We start from the raw sequence: 13,118 nt of genomic DNA, 5'->3' as shown, positions 1-13,118 counted from the left end.
GTTGTTCATGGTGTGTATTCATCCTCTCCCATTATGTAAGTTTTCTGATTCATGAAGTCCATTTTCAGTTGTACTTAATTGTAAAAGTCATTGATTTGGGACCATCTAATATAAAAGACCTTATTGCTACACTATCATGTTGAAGAGAGTGGGGAGTACAAGTCGGGGAGGAGAAGACTAGCTGGTGCTGGTTGGTTCCTATTAATAGTGGAGGTCTGTTGCTGCCCATTGTTCCTGGTTTTAACCCAAGTATAACATGAGATCATACTGTGAGATTATCCAGTCCACAGCCTGTTGATCTGCTTTAAGTTAAAATGGGAAGTTAGAAGTAAAGCTTGTGCCTTTTTAGCATTGTGCCTCAGTGTGCCCCCTCTTGCTGGTCCTGGCTTTCCTGTTGTCATATAAGCAGCTTAACCACTCTAGGCTTGGAGCTTTCTGAAGCCTGCAGTCAGAAACACTACCACCACTGGATCTTACATGGAGGCAGGTAAGAAGGAAAAGAAGATTGGCGTGGAGCTGGCTGTTCGCCCTCTCATAGGCTGGAGGTGGGAATCCCACTGACAAGACCATCCAAGAAGTACGCAGAGGGCATCTCAGCACTAGCCAGGTGTGAGCACAGAAAAATATATATTTTTTTAAAAAGGAGACTTGTAGTTATGGGGAAATTTAGGATTTCATGCATTGTTAACACTTATTTACATTTTAGTGTTGCTATTTGGGGTGACATGAGTTGGATCCATAATCATGTTGAGATTAAGATCAATCTGGCTCTGTTCTATATACTTTTTCCACATCTACCATTAGAAAAAATGGTCCAAGTCTCCTCAGATTCTTGGAGCCTGGATTGTTATAAATTCTGCCATTTTATAAAACATTGCAATTGTAGTAAATTAGGCATATTCAAGTACTTGTGCATATAGACTCAAAATACACAAAGTTGAAGTCTTCACCGAATAGACAATATTAGTAAAAACATTGGGATCGTTTAATTACATGTCAAGATTTTACATTAATTTGTCACATTTTTGGCTTTTTTTGCAGTTTTGAAGTAGGAGCTGGGAGACATCTTTTAAATCAGTCTAATTCTCTTGGTTGCATATGTGATGAAGTTAGAGATACACAAGAATTTCAGGAAACTCAAAATTTCAAACACCTAGAAATATATAGTGTTCAGTTATTCAGTTCAAAATTTGATATGCTTTAGCTTCTGCAGAATGTTTTGGGAACGAAATATATAGGATTCAAATGGCTTTTTCTTAGAAAAGAAAAAAATTGCTGTTATGGAGTAAATCATGCCCCCCAGAAGATATGGTCAAGTCCTTAAGAGTACCTGTGAATTGACCTTGTTTGGAAATAGGGTCTTTGCAGATTTAATCAGGTCAGCATGAGGTCATACTGGATTACAGTGGGCCTTAATAAATGACTAATGTCTACAGGAAAAGGGAAATTTGGACACGATGTCATGAGATGATGGAAATAATATCTTACAAGCTAAGGAGCACCAAGGATTGCCACCAACCATCAGAAGTGAAGGGAAAAAGAAGCAAAGGTTCCATCAGAACCTTCAAGAGGAGGAACCAACCCTGCTAACTTGATTTGGGGTTTCTGGTCTGAACTATAAAAAGTAAATTTCTGCTGTTTTGAGCCATTTAGTTTCTGGTAATATGGCAGCCACAGAAGATTAATGCTAATATAGAATGTCAAAATCTAGAAATAAAGGCCCCAGTTATAATTTCATAGAATCACTTTCCCCCCCTAAGTTTGTCATAAATGAAAGAGTAGATGCATCCTACACAAAGACACAAATCATAAGACATTGATATAATTGAGAGATGCTTTGGCTTCTGGCCAGAGCTTAGAGGTTCTCTTTTGCCCATTTCTTTTCTAGATCTAAACAAAGTTTGTAAAAGTAAGCTTATTCTTCCTTAAATAGGAATTTATAGTAACGTTGTCCACTTAGACTTGGGTGAAATGCAGTAAGTGCTGACTTTTAAGCTAAGAGCCTTTTCCTGCATTTCAGAGATGTTCCCAGAAGACCAGTTTTAACTGTAAGGCAGTAAGGACATTTTTTTGCAATGCAACTAATAAACCCAGAAGGCCTTCAGGAAACCACAGTAGCTCTTTTCCCTGGCTGCCAGTTCTCAGATTAAGAATCCACTGGAGTTGAGTCCTTGAATAATACAGCTCATTAATTGTGCCTTGGCCAAAGGTTGACCGTAAGGGGACTTTGGCTAAGAAGACCCAAGGAAGTCATTTCCCATATGACAGAAGACATTGGTTTATGTAATTTCTGTTTTTCTCTCTTCCAACTTCCATATATTATTCTACTGGATACTGAGGAACACGTAACTGCTGAAAACCCAATGAGACCACACAAAAGAATGGCAGGTGCCAATGAGAGTGTTCTGACATTTACCAGGTTTCTGAGCAAAGTAGAAGGAAGGGAAAGCAGTTGTTCTTTGAGCTAAAAAACAGTATGGCAAGTTCCCTGTGTGCCCCGGGCATGCTGGCTTCATGGAATTGGAGCCCACTGGGCCACTGTTCTGTTGTCTGTTGAGAGCCACAGCCTGAGGGGCCCCAGCAAACTTCCAGCTGCCAGCTGATGATTGGCTCACAGCAGCCCCAGCAACATCTAGCTGATTGGCTCCTCGGCCCCAGCAACATCTAGCTGATTGGCTCCTCTGCGGTGATGCTCATTGGACTGTTTCCCTGCCCTTTCAGACCACGGAGCTGCTCATTGGGGGACTTTTTTGGCTCCGCCCACGTGACCCAGCCAATCGGCCTCAAGAGCAGGAGGATTGTGGGAGGTGGAGAGAAGCTTGTGTGGGAGAGAGAGGCTTGTGGAAAGCCGGTGGTGGCAGTTGAGGCTCTGAGGGTTTTTCCTGAGAGGCTATTTTGTTTGGCGTGTGTGGTTCTAAAAATAAAGTTAGCTTCTTTTGACAAGTGGCTCCTGATTGTGCCCAGCCAGACTGCGGCAGTTGTCCTTTGTTTAGTCCTCTGTATTTTCTTCTGCACATAGATGGAGTTTGATTAGAAGGAAGCTGGGCTAATTGAGGATCTGGAGCTCCAGCAGATAACCAAAGGCTGGTTGTTTGGTTTTGGTAATGGGGATCGAACTCAGGGCCTGGTACACACGAGGCAAGTGCTCTATCACTGAGCTACGCTTTCAGCCATCACTGGGTTTTTGAAGGCCACCAAGTGTGTATCGTAGCACTGCCTGTGTGACGTCCAACCCCGCCTGCAGAGACACACAGACAGCACTAGCGTGCTGATAAGCAGAAGACTGCTGGTTGCACACAGTCCTGCCAAGATGCCCAAGTAGCTGGGCTTGGTGGTGAAGTTGGTGCATGCCCTCCTCCAGCCTGAGGCCCGAGGCAGGCTCAGGCCAGCCCTGTTGGCTGCCAGCACACACACGCCGTATGTGGTGCCAGGCGAGAGCCCATACAAAGGGTGCTGACGGGCGGTGGCATAGATGTTCTCTACCACTGTCTGGTTCTCTGCCTTGCCCTCTGCGAAGTAGCGGATCTGGTACCTATGCACCACTGAGTTGGGGGCACACCAGAGGATGAGTGCTGATGTGTCTGTCATTTCTGACACCCCCTGCAGTCTGGGGGGGTCTGGAATAGTGTCTTCCCGGCTGAGGCCAGGGCAGCTGCACCCTGAGTGCCTCTGCAGTTCGGCGCATGGGGTCTGCAAGTGCTTGCATGGATGGTAATCACAAGGGACATACTGTTCAGGTGCTCTCACCTCTTCCTTGGTCCCTTCCTCTTCACCATAGTCATCCAACAAGACGACTGGAATCCCACCCTCCGAAGGACTTGGCTGGGGAACCTGGGGGGTGGCCTGTGACCTCTGATCAGTCTGAGATGTGTGCACGGGGTTCCTTGAGGTGGGGAAGGGACCACGGTGTTTGCTGGCCTGTGGGGTGGAGGCAGCTGAGACATCAGTTTCAAGGACAATCCTGGTGGTATGTTTTCCTCCATGATTTGTCCCAGCTATGCTGGCAGCATTGGGTGGAACACTGAAGTTATAGTAACTTGCCGTGGAGTTGACACTGGACTGGGCAGTCCCCTCCCCAGCATCACCATGAGTCCATGCAGCTTGTGAGAGGGAAACCGCAGGGTGGGAGGGGGTGTTGGTGACGCTCTGTTGGCCGCCTGCAGGCTGGGTGGAGGGACCCTGTGTAGATGGTGTATAGCCTGAGTGGTCAAAGGAGGGTGGGTCTGAAGCCAGGACGGTGGTCCTGTGGTCTGACCTGCACAGATCAGGCAGCTGGGAGAGCAGAAGAGGAACCGAGAAGGGACCTCCAGATCCAGCAGCTGGTATGCACATAGTGTCTTTGGCCCTAGAGAGGAAGCCAACCAATTAGAAGATGCCTGGCTCTGAGGCTGCATGTGAGCTGGGTGTCAAATCCTCAGAGCATTTGTCCCGTCCTGCCAAGGCTTGTCAACATGTCTCTTGCCAACACGTCTAACTTGGCATGTGCTTCTCACACATGGCCTCACTGAACCTCAATATATCTATTCAGAAGGCTCCTATCACCACTTCCATTGGGCAGAGAGGGAAGCTGATTTTCATAAAGAAGAACCAACTGCCCAAAATACCATGGCTAGTCAATGGCAGAACCTAACCTGGGGCAAGCACTCTGAGCATCCCAACTCTCTAAGGATAGTTGGCCATTTTGTTCTCACCTGTCCACTTCCTGGCAGTGAGTACTCATGATAATATTCACACACTTGATAACATTTCTGAGTGCTGCCATGTGCTGGATTCTATCCTTCACACTTTAAACTAATTTAGTCTATGCTATCTTATGAGGTAGGCACCATTATACCCATTTTCTAGTTAAGGCAGTAGAGGTACAGAGAGATTAAGTGACCACCAAATCAATAGTAGGAGGTGGTAGGAAGTCACACTCTAGCTCCAGCCTGAACTCTCAACTCCTTCATCAATACCATAGCAAGAAACCCTGGATGGCAGAGGGCCTGGGCACCTATGTTGGGAAGCAACCTGGGGAACAGGAGTACAGATTATGTCTCACATTGCAGCTGCGCTTGGGTGGGAGGTAGAAAAGAATCCTGCAGATGGGAGGATTGTTTCCCAAATAGGAGCAGTTGGCTGGTGGAGCTGGTTGGAGAGTACTCATCATGGGGGATATTTCTAGTGCCCCAGTCCCCATCTTCTCCTGGCACCAGCCTGGGTGTGGCTCCCTCACTGCAAAAACAGCTCTTCCAGCCAAAACTTGCATAAGAATTCTTTTTTTGCTGTCCTGCAAGACAGCTCTGAAAGCCTACAGGCCTTGAGTTAAATGGCCCAGGAGCAGGAAGCCAGACTCCATCTTGGAGATTCAGCAGGGTCTGGTGGTTGAGAGTCAAGTTTTGGAGGAAGATAGAACCTGACTTCTCCATCCAGTGGCTGCATGAATTTAAGCAAGTACCTCATCTGTTTGGGTCCCATTTCCCTCGTCTGTAAAATGGGACAAAAATACATACACTTGCTGTAGCAGAGACAAGCTAGCTGTTCCCCTGACTCACCTCCTTTTCCCACTGGGCACATGGCTAGACGACAAATCCCAACTTTCCTTGCAGTTAGATGTGGCCTGTTGACTGAGATTTTGAGCAGAAGCGAGGTCACCACCTACCCAGCCTGACCCATATAAAATCTCCCAAGGCAGCTCCTCCATGTTCTTTGCCCCTTCTGGCTGGCAGGAAAGGGGACAGAGCCTCCACCACCCTGGTGTAACTAAATGGAGGAGGGGATGCTCTGTGCAAAGCTGCTCAAAGGCCCAGCATCATCACATGAGCAAAGATGCACGCTGAGACAGCTTTCCCTCCTGAAGGCGAAGTAACCTCAGTCATCTTGTTTTGTAAGTGTGTTACCTGCTTAGGATAGTTCTCTTTGCATCCACAAGGAGCCAGGACAGCTCACAGCTGCAAGTGAGAGGGTTGCCGAAGAGGTTGATGGATAGAACCTGGGAGGAATTCATGGTCCAAGGAGGGAAGGAACTCAAGTTGCAACTGAATAACACACACACAAACACACACACACACATATATATACATACACAAAAAAAGAAAAAAATCAATTAACTCAGGCTTTTACAGACACTTTAAAAAAGTTCCCCAGAGAGCTGGGTGTGGTAGCTCATGCCTGTAATCCCAGTGGCTTGGGAGGCTGAGGCAGGAGGAAAACAAGTTCAAAACCATTTTCAACAAAAGCAAGGCACTAAGAAACTCAGTGAGACCCTGTGTCTAAATAAAATACAAAATAGGGCTGGGGATGTGGCTCAGAGGTCGAGTACCCCTCAGTTCAATTCCTGGTACCAAAAAAATGTTTCCCAGAAAGGCATGGTGGTGTTATAGAAAAATCATTCTGTTAGGGGTTAGAGGATATTGCTTTGGATAAAACATTCGATGATTTTGAACCTCATTTTTTGCCAACCTAATGGAGTCAATATCATTTCTCATATAAAATAAGGATAACACTTTCATGCCAATAGGTCATATCATGATGAAGGTATTTATGAATGAAAATCTCTATACATAAATAGATATTTTTATTATAGACCAGTGACAATAATTGGTAGATTATTTTTTTTCTTTGCAGTGCTGGGCATCAAATCTAGGACCTCTCACATGCTAGGCAATTGCTCTACCACTGAGCTATACCCCCAGCCCAAATTTCTTAATGAGAACTTTATTAATGGATGCAACTGCAGCTGTAGCATAGGTGATGGCACACGACACCAGTCCTAGGAAAGATGCCTCACTTAAGTATATCAGTTAGCTCTGGCTAAGTAGAGAACTGTGCCCCAAAACTTAATAGCTTGATCCAATAAATATTTTCTTTCTTTCACATGATTCTGAGGGTTTGCTTGGTGCTTCTTGTAGTCCAGGCCAGCTCGGCTGAGGCCATAGGATCTTGGATGTTCCCACATGTATGTGGCCTCAACAGTGTGTGCTAGGACCTTTCTCCTTGCATCTCATCACTCAGGAGGTCAGCCTAGACTTTTACATGGTAAAAGACTTTTACATGGGTCCCCAAAACAAGAGAGGGCCAGCCTGTGTTCAACTGTGTTCTAGTTTATGCTTACATCACATTTGCTAATATCCCATTGGCTTAAGCAAATCACAGAGCCAAACCCAACTTCAAGCAGTGAAGAAATAGACACCACTTTTTTTGGGGGCACGCCGACAGGGGTGAGAGGAATTACCATGGTCATTTTTTGCAAATAGTATTAGCAACAGCAATCCATTCTTGGTTCTCCTTCCTTTATTCCCTAGAGTCCCCACAGAGTATTTGGCCTCAACTCCTTCCTCTCCAAGTCTCCTGGCCCTCATAGATTTTGCATCCTTTACATGGATTCAGTTAGAATTCATCATTAACATGAGCTGGGCTTTTCCTGAAAGCCCCGTCTTATCAAAGGATGCCTTTCTTCCATTTATCTGGGAACCTGCCTCCTCTTACTAGTACTCTGGGGCAGATGCTAATGTTCTGGGTAAGGAATGACATACCACCCAGATCTGCTCTATCACTTCTGGCCACCAGGAAGGTGAAAGGCATCACCTCTGGAATGCCAGCTATAAGTGTGTGCCATTTATATTGAAACTTAAACCATGCCCACATAAACAAGCTTGGATTCACCTTCATACCTATTCTTCCCAATCCAGTCTGATGAATTGTTATTTCCATCTACTTTATAACACAGCACATGGCATGTGCTTCTGCTATTGGTCACATATTGAACTGTGAGCTCCTTGAAAACAGGGGCCATCACCACCATCACCATCACCGCCATCATCATCGCTATTTCTATAAGACACCCACTATATGCCAGAAATTAAGTGTTCTACACATGAAAAGCCCCAAGGTAAAATACTATTGTCATATCTCTGTTTTACAGAAAAAGAAACTTTATGTTGTTGATATTCTGGCACATTACACAGTTCTTGGATTTTTATCAAGTTCAAAAAAAGAGTTAGAGCCAGACACATACAGTGTTTTCCCTCATAATGTTGTGTGCTCAATGAATGAAGGAAAGAAGGAGTGAACGGCTCTGTCTTTGAATAACTATTCAGCCTTTTAGTCCATCTCTAGTGACTTTGTTGGGTAAGACAGAACTAACAAGACCCACTTCTAAACTTCCCAGGGATTTTTGTCAATAATACATCCAGTGATATTTGCAGAATTCTTTGGTATTTTTTATAACAGTATCTACTGGACTCTGGAAGGCAGGTGGGGAGGTATTATTATTCTTCTTTTACTTAAAAATACCAGGCTGTGCCAGGTGTAGTGGCACATACTTATAATCCTAGTGGCTTGGGAGGCTGAGGTGGGAGGACTCCAAGTTCAAAGCCAGCCTCAGAAATTTAGCAAGACTCTGTCTCAAAATAAAAAGGACTGGGGATGTGGCTCAGTGGCAAAGTGCCCTGGCTTCCATCCCTAGTACCCAAAACAAACAAACAATCAAAAATGTCATCCAAATCAGTGGTTGCTCTTGGGCACCAAAGTGGGACACACTGGACATCCACCATGCCAGAGGGCACCAACTCCAGATCTTAGCTGCAAGACCTTCCCTCCCAGACCTGCTCAAACCCTGCAAGGGACTGAACTTGTATGATGTGTGGGAAAGGAGGTGGATCCAGTAGAGAAAACATCCAGCCTGATGTTTTCACCCCCTCTTCCTACTGCACATTTCTCAGCTGGACTGAAAAGAAACTTGTATATCTAAGAGTTTGGATCTTTAATATGACTATGAACTGGACTGAATTGCTGGTTATTAGGCTGGGTGGATCATCTGAGACCTGTCCCAATTGCCCCAAAGGATGAGGAAGAATAAAACCCCAGAGAAGATTTGGAAGAGCAGGGAGAGAAAGATTAAGATCCAGTTTGTTCTATAAAATTCAACACAATATAATAGAACAAAAATCAATTCTGTGATTAAGATGTGTCTTAGAAACACTTACTTCTGGAACAGAAGGACCTGTAGACAAGGAGTGTCTTGAAAGATGTGTGTGTGGACGGAAGTAAGTGCTGGGGAGGCCTGACAATCCAGATGCTGGAGGTTAGGGGTCATCTTGAAAATGTCTCCCTCCAGGATCCTCAGCCTGGGCATCTTCCTCAGGTAAAGGGACGTGAGCTTCGGCAGGTCTCTGATCCACCCAGTTTCAACTGAAACACAGAGGGGACACTGTCCTTTACCCCAAAAGACACAAATTCAGGTCAGCCCATCATTAAGGAAACAACAAAGTGACAAGAGGAGTCACAAGCATGGGTGCAGTTATTGATTTGGGGAATCTCAGAAGAATGGCCATTTTAGCTGAAAGGGCCCTCAGGGATGACCAGTCCTTCCTGTCTTCTAGCCAAAGTTGTCTAGGAGAACTGTTGGCCCAAAGCCATACAGCTGAGAAGGGACAGAGTAAGACTGGTACCCAGGACATTCCAAGCCCACTGCTGCCTCACCTGATTAAACTCCGCACACAAAATAACCAGACTTCACTGCGATGGCTCCCAGGAGTGAGGAACCTTTGAGGCATGTAAGTAAGGAGAGGGGATCAGCCCAGAGTAGAACCAGAAGCCAATTTTTGTGGCTTTCCCAATAAATGGAGAATGTGCTTCTTCTCCTCTGTATTTTCCATTCTTGTTTTTTTCTTGTTTCTTTGTCCCTGACAGACAGGTGGTTATAGACACATGAAGTTTTTTTTTTTTTTTTTTTTTTTTTTAAAGAAAAAAAAAAAAGCAATAAAACCAACCTTGCAAATCAAAGTAAGAACACCAAGCACAAGAGAACCATTTTCCTCACCTCCTGCCTGGGTCCTGTTCAAATGATTCAACATTCACGGAAACAATGTTATCCAAGGGAGTAGAAAAATCAATGAATTAATCTTGAGATCATCAGTTACTTCACATTAACTGCACGTTTGGTGCCAAGTTCATACATCAATGAACCCCAAAAGTGACCATTAACGTGTCCATTCCACAAGCATTCATCTAACCATACTGGGAAGCAATACAAAACTGACCATGCCGGGCAGGATGGCGCACGTTTGTAATCCCAGCAGCTCGGGAGGCTGAGGCAGGAGGATCACGAGTTCAAAGCCAGCCTCAGCAACTTAGCAAGGAATTAAGCAACTCAGTGAGACCTTGTCTCTAAAAAAAAAAAAAAAAAAAAAAAAAAGTATTTTAAAAAGGACTGGGGATGTGGGTTAGTCGCTAAGCGCCCTGGGTACATCGGTACCAAAAAAAAAAAAAAAAGTGACTACGCTTTGGGCTCTGGACCCAGGATGGCTGGATGGATGATGGACTCCGATTTGGGAGCACCAAGCATTAAATGACCTGTGCCATTCCACCTTCCTGTGACTTGGTAACCTCCTACTTAAAATGGAGATTGTAAAGTTCCCACTGCTGGGGAAATGTAGCTGGTGTTATTGTTGACCACTACTGTGAACTTAAACACTCGGGTCACGCCTAGAGGAACCCTTCCTGTCCCGGGCAGCGTGTGCATAGCCGGGTTCTGTGCTCCCAGCCTCACCTCGCTCTAGGTATGTGCTGCTGAGATCCAGGGTTTCGAGCGCGGCCAGAGGCTCGCCATCCGCCCCAGCGAACGCTCCGTCGGTGATGCCACCCTGGAATCCGAGGCCCAGAGCGGAGGCCGAGAGGTTGAGGAGCTGTAGCGCGGGGAAGCAGGCGAAGGCCCGAGGCTGCAGCGCCTGCACTGGGTTCCCGGCAAGGATCAGCACGCGGAGGTTGCTTAGCGCAGACCCCGCGCAGGGAGGCAGGGCGGCCAGTTGATTGTAGCTAAGGTCCAGCGTGTGCAGCCCCCCTGGGCCGCCTGGGCTCCAGCGCACCGCTGCGATGCGGTTGTGGCGCAGCGTCAGCACCTGCAGCTGCGGCAGGTGGCGGAGCTCGGGCATGTTCAGGGCGCGCAGCAGGTTGTGGCTGCCGTCGAGGCTGTGCAGCGAGCGAGGCAGGCAGCTGGGCAGGCGCTCCAGGCTGCGGTTGGCCAGGGTCAAGGCCGAGGCTCCTGTGGTCAGGAGCCCCTCGCAGGGCGAGCCCGTGGCATTGCTGGCGTCACTCTCCCAGGGCCCCTGCTGAGTGAGTCGGAAGAGGGGGACCTTCTCCTGGAAAGTCTCTGCCTGGCTCCGGTGCAGCACATTCAGCAGCCACAGTAGCAGCAGGGTCCACCGCATGGTGAGTGCCTGGGGGAAAGACAGCCGGGCAACCCGTTAAATCCAGTGAAACCCCCAAACGAAGGGCAAATGTGTGTTCCCACCCCAGGGTGCAAGCCCTGGATGTTCATTGTGGACATCTCCTGTGTCGCCAGGTGCGCGGAGATTTTGCCCCTGTCTGCTTTCCCCCATCAAGAACCCCAGGCACTGTGACACTTCTTGCCCTTTCTTCTCTTAGCAATGCCTTTCCCTCTTCTTGTGGGAGGCCTCCCGCATTGGTCCGCTGTGGTCCTGAATCTCCCAGTAACCCCCTTCTTTTATTTATTCCTATCTCTTGAGCTTCAGTAGAGAGGGAATATTCCCCTTTCTGCTGTAAACAGATTGTAGATTCACAGCCGTGAATATCCTCGGTATTCTTCTGGGATAGAAATATGGGACTCACGGAAGATTTTTGTCATACCCAATAACACTCAATTGTCACGATTTTCCCATTAGAACTGCCCAGCTGTGGGTAAGTTGTAGTTTGCATAAAATAAATTCTGAGGTCCCTTTTTTAGGGGTAAGTTGAGGTTTGCCTTCAGGATAAGAAAACAGCCTTGGGGATTGGGACATTGGAGTCAACGATTTCCTGATCCTATATAGGTTTCAACAAAACCTCAGGCCTTCAGTGTCAGCACTGCCAGGGAAGGGTGGTTGAGAGTTGCTAGGTGGGAGTTTTAGGAGTACCTGGGATTGCACAGAGAAGCTGGGAGATCAGATTGTGATAGATCACACTGCTGTGGATTGGCTAGAGAGTGGCAAAACTACTTCTATCAGGCCTTGGTCTTGAAGTTACTGCATGATACTGCTCCCCCTCCCCCCCTTACTACAGATGTGTGTTTCTGCCTTGGCTGTAGGCTGACTACTAGATCTGAGCCACCACCCAGGCTCCAGGGAAAGGACCTCCCTGCTGCTATTTGAGGGTCAATGCAGGGAGAAAGATCCTAGAAACTGAGGCCAGAAACACATTCATCCAGCAATATGTCGTACTCACCCAGAAGCTGCCTTGTGGAGTGTGGATACCCCTTGACAGTCTTTGATCTTGTTTTATGTATTCCAGGAACCAGTGACTTAGAGAGCAACTCAGCTTTGAATGCCAGAGGGATTACTTTTTCTCAGCTGCCCTTCCCCCTCCCTGTCCACTGAGAGAGCCTGAGATTCTCCAGACTTGCAGCCCCTCCTTCCCCAAGACATTGTTGACTTTAGCCAACACCACATTGCCTGTCTCTCTCCTCCCTTCTGGGAAGTGGGCTGCCCCTCTCCAGATCGGGCACCTCCTCCCAGCCCTCCCCATCTCCACCTTTCCTTACTCCACCTCTCCAGGCTTGAGGAATGGAGGCAGAGAGCAGCTAGAGGTACATGAGGCAGAGGCAGCTCTGTCATTTCTCAGGAATCCCATTCTGTCTGCCAGGTGCTTCTCATTTTTTGGGATGGGTGGAGGCTGAATGGTGGGCTAGTAATGGTGAGTTGAATCCCCCTCTCCCAAGGAGGGCATGGGGCTCTAGTCTAGGGAAGGGCTTGCAGAGATTCACAGGAAAGTGACAGGAAAGGGGAACTTCAGAGGAGACAGAAGACAGATCTGCCTTTGGTTGCTCTGAGAACCAGTTCAGTGACAGCGTAGATGTTTGTCTCTCCTAAGGAGTGGGAACAAATAAAGGAGGCAGAAGTGGGGAAAGAGCATCCTTGCCCAGGGACCGGGACTATGGCTCCTGATTGTCAAAGTCCCCAGGTCTCTTAAAGATGTGATGGGACACCATGAACTTTGTTTACAGCATTGTTTAGAGCAGAGAGCACCCTTCTTCCGCAGAGCTTCAGAGAGCAGAGATGACGCATTTTACTTAAGAACCTTTGATCTCACTCTCTCCCTTCATTTCTCCCAGCCCCCCAGGAGGCCTGAGAGCAGGCCTGGGC

At 47.1% G+C, this 13,118-nt stretch overlaps 1 protein-coding gene across 1 annotated transcript; it reads right to left on the bottom strand.

Annotated features, from left to right (window-relative positions):
- Positions 1–963: 963 nt before the first annotated feature.
- Positions 964–12,414, bottom strand: Lrrn4 (leucine rich repeat neuronal 4). Its single transcript, XM_046433311.2, has 5 exons — positions 12,202–12,414; positions 10,532–11,198; positions 8,967–9,171; positions 5,880–6,017; positions 964–4,345 (listed from the first exon to the last, which is right to left on the bottom strand). Exons 2-5 carry the CDS (start codon positions 11,187–11,189, stop codon positions 3,151–3,153), a joined length of 2,196 nt encoding a protein of 731 aa, XP_046289267.1. The 5' UTR covers positions 11,190–11,198; positions 12,202–12,414; the 3' UTR covers positions 964–3,150.
- Between the last annotated feature and the right edge of the window lie 704 nt (positions 12,415–13,118).

This window comes from Marmota monax, unplaced genomic scaffold (assembly GCF_021218885.2).
Source record: "Marmota monax isolate L192 unplaced genomic scaffold, Marmota_monax_Labrador192_F-V1.1 WCK01_AAM20220418_F8-fsc00014, whole genome shotgun sequence".
Classification (NCBI taxonomy): domain Eukaryota; kingdom Metazoa; phylum Chordata; class Mammalia; order Rodentia; family Sciuridae; genus Marmota; species Marmota monax.
This window is presented reverse-complemented; position numbering and strand designations above follow the sequence as displayed.

Excerpts from the sequence above, each read along its gene's own strand:
- Lrrn4 (XM_046433311.2), bottom strand. The coding sequence starts at position 11,189 with ATGCGGTGGACCCTGCTGCTACTGTGGCTGCTGAATGTGCTGCACCGG. Across the intron at positions 9,172-10,531 it reads CAGCACATACCTAGAGCGAG|TTGAAACTGGGTGGATCAGA; the intron begins GTGAGGCTGGGA and ends TCTGTGTTTCAG. Across the intron at positions 4,346-5,879 it reads AAGAGAACTATCCTAAGCAG|GGCCAAAGACACTATGTGCA; the intron begins GTAACACACTTA and ends CTTCCTCTCTAG.